A 7,134-nucleotide genomic window follows, 5' to 3' on the forward strand; every position below is an offset into this window, starting at 1 on the left:
TTATTCTAAATGAATAAGACAAATTAGAATGTAACAAAATTAAAGTAATTAATAGAAACACTTCCGGTAGAAGGGATTGATCCACCAATGGTTATAACACTGATCATTGATGCCAAAGTCACTAATTTTCCTTGAATACTTGACCTTAGAAAGAACAACAAGCTCTATTCATTCAATGTTTCCCATACTTCTCAATTAATTAAAACAAGCTCTTCAATTAACCCTTACCTTCAAACAACCCTAGAACAAGCTCTCTAGAATTTAATTCAATGGCAGCATTAAACTTTGTGGAAACAAGACCAAATTTGAATAATAAACACACAAGCTCAGTTTATTTAATTCAACACATGTACTCCCTAGGAATTGAACAAAAACTTATCCATAATCATCAACCCTAGTTGCTACTTATGCAAGAAAGACCAAACAATTACGGATTTGGTATTCAAGCTAGCAATAGATCATGTATCAAGAATTGAATAGCGGTCGTCTATGAAATCAAAACACACTATCATAAACATTAAAATCATAAGATACATGAATATTCAAGAGAAAATAAGATTGCAAATAAAATCAAAAAGATCTCACAATGTTCTTCACCATGGCTTCAAAATATCCTTCTACCGAAAAACTAAAGTTTAGCCACACATAATGAGAGAAAGAACACAAAAAGAAGAGAAAATATGAAAAGGATGCTTCTTCCCCCTCTTGGATGTGCTTCTCTGCCTTTTTTTCTTCCTGGGCGTCCCCCTTCTCGAGCTTGGATCAAGACTTTAAATATCTCCCAACAAAGAATCCAAATCAGCCAAGGAATTAGGGCTCCTAGACTCTTGTAACTTGTGAGCCCGTTTTGGGTAAGATAACGAGCGTTTTGGGATTTGGAACCTCTTAATAATTGTATTTCAGAATGTTTAGTTGAATTTAGGCTTTTGAATCACTCGATTTGGACATCAGAAGCTCAAGTTATGGCCTTTTAAAGATTCCATGTTTGTGCAGAATTCTAATCCAATTAGGATTTGGCCCAGCTTTTCGGCCCTAACTTGAAGCAATGTTTGGAGGCCCAAACGAACTTGGATTTGGACAAATAATATCATTATGGAAATCCCAAGAAGTCCTCTACAAAATCTCTAAAGACCTTATTCATGTTCTTGAACTCTAACATGTTTGAAAATTTGCAAGAAGCTCGAAAGGTCAAAATATTATAAAGCTGAAATTTTGTAAATAAAAGCCCAATTTATTCTAACCTATCTAAAATTGTCTTAACCATAAAAATAAGTATAAATCAACACAATAAGGCATAAATCTCACCCAAGAGACTATATTTAAGGGAAATAAGTATATGGAATTATGCACTTATCAACGCTTGGATCGCATCGAGAGGGTTATAGAGAATCTTTTAACCTATGCAACCAGAGAAGGACACCTAGGCACACTGAAAATGTGATGGAACAGTACCGACGGTAGCGGCCACCAACATTTAAAGGGAAGCCCCATGATGACCCCAACATGGCTGAGTACTGGTTAGAGCAGTCAGAGAAGTTGCTTCGACATCTCCAGTTCAATGACGAGGACAAAGTAAATTGTGTCACTTTCATGTTGGAGGAAGAAGTTGGGAAGTGGTGGCAGACTACAGAGCAAGCGTTGCAAAGATCCTGCTCGAGGCAAGGGTTTGAAATTGATGAGACCCCAGTATCAGTTTGGGAGGCCTTCAATGATAAGTACTTCCCGCTTAACTGGAGGCAAGAGAAGAGCTGGGAGTTTGCGAACCTAAAGCAAATCGAAGAAATGCCGGTAGCTCAATACGACGCCAAATTCAATCATCTCATTAAGTACGTACCAATGTATGATACTGATGAGTGGCAGAAAGCACAAAAATTTATTGTCAGGACTTCGGGTGGATTTGCTACAGGCCTTGAGCACATGGTCGATCGAATCATATGAGGAAGCTCTAAGTAAAGCTTTGACGACGGAGAGGAACCTTCTGCAAGTGAAGCAGATTAGGTCTGGAGAAACAAAAAGGGACTCAAAGCAGAAATCGAGAAATAAAAATCCCCAAGGCAGCAAGCAATGCTTCAAGTGCAAAAAGAGCCATTCGAGGAGGAAATGCTTAGCAGGAACGTCTATCTGTTATTCCTGTGGAAAGCAAGGGCACAATATTAGGGATTTCCGCAAGAGAAAGGAAACACCTCCAGTTAAAGACCTGTCGAAGGTGGTGTGTTTCCAGTGCAATCAACCAGGGCACTATTCAAGTAACTGCCCGAAGAGGCCAAGACTCGAACAAATAGATGGGCTAACTGAAAAGGCAGGAGAGGCTCATGGCACTTGTCAAGGACGTGTCTACAACCTCACCAAGGAAGATGTGGGGACAAATCCGGCAGTCGTGCAAGGTACGCTCTTCATGTCGGATACCCCTATTCATGCATTGATAGACCCTGGGTCAACACACTCATTTATGTTATATGCTTTGGCTACAAGTTTAGGGTAGAGACTAAACTTATGGAATCTCCGATAATAATTTGGACGCCCATGGGTAAAAGTACAAGGTCCTCAAAGGTGATAGAAGAATGCGAAATTAGTTTAAGTGATGCTCGATTTCAAGTTGATCTAATTTTGCTAGAAATGTGTGACTTTGACATAATCTTAGGAATGGATTTCTTGTCCAAATACGACGCCAGTATAGATTGTCGAAGAAAGGTAATGACCATAAAGGAACCCGAAGGGGAGTGGGTCAGATTTTGGGGACAGGGTGGCCCTAGGAATGGAAAAATGATTTCGGGCAGGAAGGCAGAAAAGTTGATAAGCCAGGGATCTCATGGATGTATAGCCTATGCTCGTTTGGAAGAGAAAGAGGTACCAAAGCTCAAGGAGGTGTGGATAGTATGAGAGTATGAAGATGTATTTCCAGAAGATCTACCAGGACTACCGCCACCACGAGAGATCGAGTTCTCAGTCGAGCTAGTACTAGGAACTAAACCGATATATATTCCTCCATATCGAATGGCCCCAAGAGAAATGATGGAATTATGGAGCCAGCTACAAGAATTGACTGATAAGCGATTCGTTAGGCCAAGCACATCACCGTGGGGCGCACCAGTGCTATTTGTAAAGAAGAAGGATGGAAGCTTGAGGATGTGTATTGACTACCGTCAGTTGAATAAAGCTACGGTAAAGAATAAGTATCCACTTCCGAGAATCGATGAGCTGTTCGATCAGTTGCAAGGAGCAGAGATATTTTCAAAGATTGACTTAAGGTCGGGATACTACCAATTAAGGATTAAGCCTGAAGATATTCCGAAAATAGCTTTTCGGTCAAGGTACGACTATTTTGAGTATTTCGTGATGCCATTTATGTATCTCATGAATAGAGTGTTCAGACCCTATCTAGATCAATTCGTGATCGTGTTTATAGATGATATATTAACATATTCCTCAAGTGAAAATGATCATGAAGAGCACTTAAGGGTGGTGCTAGGAACTCTTAAGAAACACCAGTTGTATGCCAAGTTCTCAAAGTGAAAATTCTGGCTCCCTCAAGTCGCGTTTCTTGGACACGTAATCTCTACCGAGGGAATCTCGGTAGATCCAGCAAAAATTGAGGCGGTTCAGGGGCGGAAGCAACCAATGAATGTGACAGAGGTGCGAAGCTTTTTAGGATTTGCAGGCTACTATCGAAGATTTGTGAAGGGGTTTTCAAAAATAGCCTCATCAATGACAAAGCTCATTCAAAAAGATGTTAAGTTCGAATGGACTGCTAAGTGTGAGGAAAGTTTTCAAGAGCTCAAAAACAGATTAACCTCAACACCTGTTTTAGCAATGCCAGATAGGCACGGGGGATTCATTGTGTATATGGATGCCTCTAAGATAGGTCTAGGTTGCATGTTAATGCAACACGACCAAGTGATCGCATATGGGTCGCGACAGTTGAAGAGGCACGAAGAAAACTACCCGACACATGATCTGGAATTGGTGGCCGTAATATATGCTCTGAAGCTATAGAGACATTACCTGTATGGTGAAAACTTTGAGGAATTCACAGACTAAGAGAGCCTGAAGTACATGTTCTCACAAAAAGAGCTGAGCTGCCTATGACTGCACCATACGATATCACCCAGGGCATGCCAATGTGGTGGCTGACGCATTGAGTAGGAATGTGCCCATCTCTATGGCTGGAATGATGGCTTGTGAGTGGCAAATGTTGGAGGCCTTTAGCCAACTAACAATGAGTGTAGTGTCGAAGGAATTGTCCGTCCTTATCGTTGGCATGGTAGTTCAGCTGGATTTAGTGAACGAAATACGGGAGGCATATATGGATGATAAACGGATACATCTATGGGTGGACGAGTATGGCCATCCTAAGAGATCTGATTTTGAAATGCATGATGGCATACTGAGGTTTCGGGGAAGGATTTACATGCCAAATTTGAAAGAATTGAGACAAAGAGTTCTAAATGAAGCCCATAGAACTCGTTATACAGTACACCCGGGAGCCACAAAAATGTATAGAGATCTCCGAGAGGTCTATTGGTGGTTGGGAATGAAAATAAGTGTGGCAAGAAAAGTGGCACAATACGATACGTGCCAAAGAGTGAAGATAGAGCACCAGAGACCAGCAGGGCTCATGAAGCCATTGGACATCCCGGAGTGGAAGTGGGAGCACGTCACAATTGATTTCGTGATGGGGTTTCCTAGGAGTCAGAAAGGCAACGATGCGATTTGGGTCATCGTAGATAGGCTAACAAAGTTAGCACACTTCTTACCTACACGGATGGATAGGCCAATACAAAAATTTACGGAGCAGTATGTTGGACAGATAATTAGACTTCATGGCACGCCGGTAAGTATAGTCTCTGATCAAGATCCGAGGTTTACCTCAAGATTTTGGGGAAGCTTGCAAGAGTGCATGGGGACGCAATTGAACCTTAGTACGGCTTATCACCCGCAGACCGATGGACAGTCTGAAATGACCATTCAAACATTAGAGGATATGCTAAGGTCATGTGCCTTGGATTTTGAGGGTAATTGGGAAGAACATCTGCCTTTAGTAGAGTTCGCTTATAACAACAGTTACCATAGCAGTATAGGAATGGCACCCTATGAGGCTCTATATGGGAGAAAATTTCAATCGCCTATCTGTTGGACTGAGGTAGGAGAGAGACAAATATTGGGACCTGAGTTGGTTCAGCAAACTACAGAAAAGATTCGGAAGATCCAAGAGAGAATCCAAACCACACAAAGTCGTCAAAAGTCTTATGCAGACAAAAGAATGCGAGATTTGGAATTCGACGGTAGAAAGCTACAACGAGATATTTTGTACAAAGACCCAATATACCCGATAGGCACGATTTGTGTAAGTAATGCAACTGATGTGTTTACGAAATGATCAATGATAATGCTCGACTACGAGATAAAAGTTGTTGCTTTTATGAGTTGTAAGCCTGATATTGATGTCTTAGTAGGTAAGAATACGAAAATTTCGAGGATGAAATTTCTTTAAGGGGTGAAGAATGTAATACCCAAGAACTTTGGCTTATTATTTTAAAGGAAAATTGGAAATTCGGGAAAATTAGGTATTTGAAAAACTCAAAAAATTTATCGAATCAGCCGAAGGAAGTACCCTAAAGCTTAAATGTCTAAGGAAATAGGAACGCCTCTAACGAGCATCTCGAGGTAGGATTTTTAGGATAGAAAGAAATGGAATCAGGAACGATTTTTGGTACAGTAAAAATGCAGCTGCCATTTAAGCTGCAAAACTGAATTCTCGTAGGAGACTCCCGAAATGATAATGGAAGCTATGGGAAGCTTCGGTTTGTCGAGTAGAACAACCTTTCAGAGGTTTCAGGAAGAAACAAGTAGGTTTAAAGCCAAAACAAGGAAACGGGCCTAAGTGTAATTTCCCAAAGTTGCCTGAGGGGGTCAAAATGTCATTTTTTGCAAAAGTGGAAAAGAGGAAATTGAAAGATTGGAACTTAAGCAGCTCAATGGAAATTGAGGAAAGTGTAGGGGTTGTGAGGAAAGGGGCCAAAATGGAAAAATCGAATCTGAGGGGGTGAAACTACAATTTTAGAAACTCCATAGCCATGGCTTCTGACAGTGGCGCACAATCTCTGGCCAGCTATATCAGGCAATGGGCTAGCACGAGGGATGGTCGGGGATCTCATAGGAATCATCATGAGCCGACAACGGCCACCGGAGTGGCCAAAATTTCGAGAAAATAGGCCAAGAAAGATGGCCAAAAATAAGAGACCTGCAACTCGCTTTTGCAGGCGAATATTAGTGCTTTTAGGTCGATCTAGGGATGGTGGAGACTCTTAAGGCAATGGGTAAGGCATCCAAGGCCATTTGAAGCTTCGAAATCGCCTATAAATAGAGCTCGAATATGGTCGAAATTTTCAAGAAAAGAAGCTTCAAATCGAGGGCTATTTTGAATGAATTGAGAGGCAAGGATAAGGGGCTTTTATTTCCCATAGCTTGAAGATCATATCTGGAGCATTTGGTAAGCAACGGAGCAGAATCGAAGACGAAACGAAGCTTCGTCGGAACCCTAGGCAGACCGCCTGGCCGAGAGTTCGAGGCCTCCGTTGGCCGACTTCCGGACCTCCTTTGGAGCCCATTCAGGTACCCCTAGGATCGATTAAGCATGGGCTTTCTTTTCATATAGGTTTTGAAATTTTTCGGCAAGCCGTGGCTAGAGAAGATAACCGGTGCGTGGGCCCCACGCGCCAGTCTCACTCCCCCTAGCACGCACCAGCGCGTGCCGGCGCATACGAGCTTGGTTTTTTATGCAATGTTTTTTAAATATTTTAGAAAAATATTTTAGAATTTTCTATGTAAAAATATTTGGAGAGAAATAGGTGTAGGTATTTATTTTGGAATATTAGTAAGGAAAAATTGAGGAAAAATAGAAAAAAATGCAAGAAAATTGAGGAAAATTAGATTTTATTGATTATTTAAATAAATATCTTGCCTAGGGTGCTTTGGGAAGTGAGGTAAAACATTTGATGCAAATTTCAAGGTTGGCACACAAATCAAGGCAGTTTGCACACTTTTCGAGGTATCCCGATAACTGTGAAAGGTGAGTGGTTTTGTCCCTATAACTCGTGTATGATATGATTTTCCTTACCAAGCATCATATTTTCA

The 7,134-nt window shown here is 41.2% G+C and overlaps 1 protein-coding gene across 1 annotated transcript; it reads left to right on the forward strand.

The window, feature by feature from the left end:
* The first annotated feature begins 1,503 nt into the window (after window positions 1–1,503).
* Window positions 1,504–2,880, forward strand: LOC127808581 (uncharacterized). Its single transcript, XM_052347153.1, has 3 exons — window positions 1,504–1,788; window positions 1,907–2,384; window positions 2,642–2,880. Exons 1-3 carry the CDS (start codon window positions 1,504–1,506, stop codon window positions 2,878–2,880), a joined length of 1,002 nt encoding a protein of 333 aa, XP_052203113.1.
* Window positions 2,881–7,134: the final 4,254 nt, after the last annotated feature.

This window comes from Diospyros lotus, chromosome 8 (assembly GCF_014633365.1).
Source record: "Diospyros lotus cultivar Yz01 chromosome 8, ASM1463336v1, whole genome shotgun sequence".
In the NCBI taxonomy this organism is placed as follows: domain Eukaryota; kingdom Viridiplantae; phylum Streptophyta; class Magnoliopsida; order Ericales; family Ebenaceae; genus Diospyros; species Diospyros lotus.

Excerpts from the sequence above, each read along its gene's own strand:
- LOC127808581 (XM_052347153.1), top strand. The coding sequence starts at position 1,504 with ATGGCTGAGTACTGGTTAGAGCAGTCAGAGAAGTTGCTTCGACATCTC. Across the intron at positions 1,789-1,906 it reads AGCAAATCGAAGAAATGCCG|GCCTTGAGCACATGGTCGAT; the intron begins GTAGCTCAATAC and ends GATTTGCTACAG. Across the intron at positions 2,385-2,641 it reads AAATCCGGCAGTCGTGCAAG|GAATGGATTTCTTGTCCAAA; the intron begins GTACGCTCTTCA and ends ACATAATCTTAG.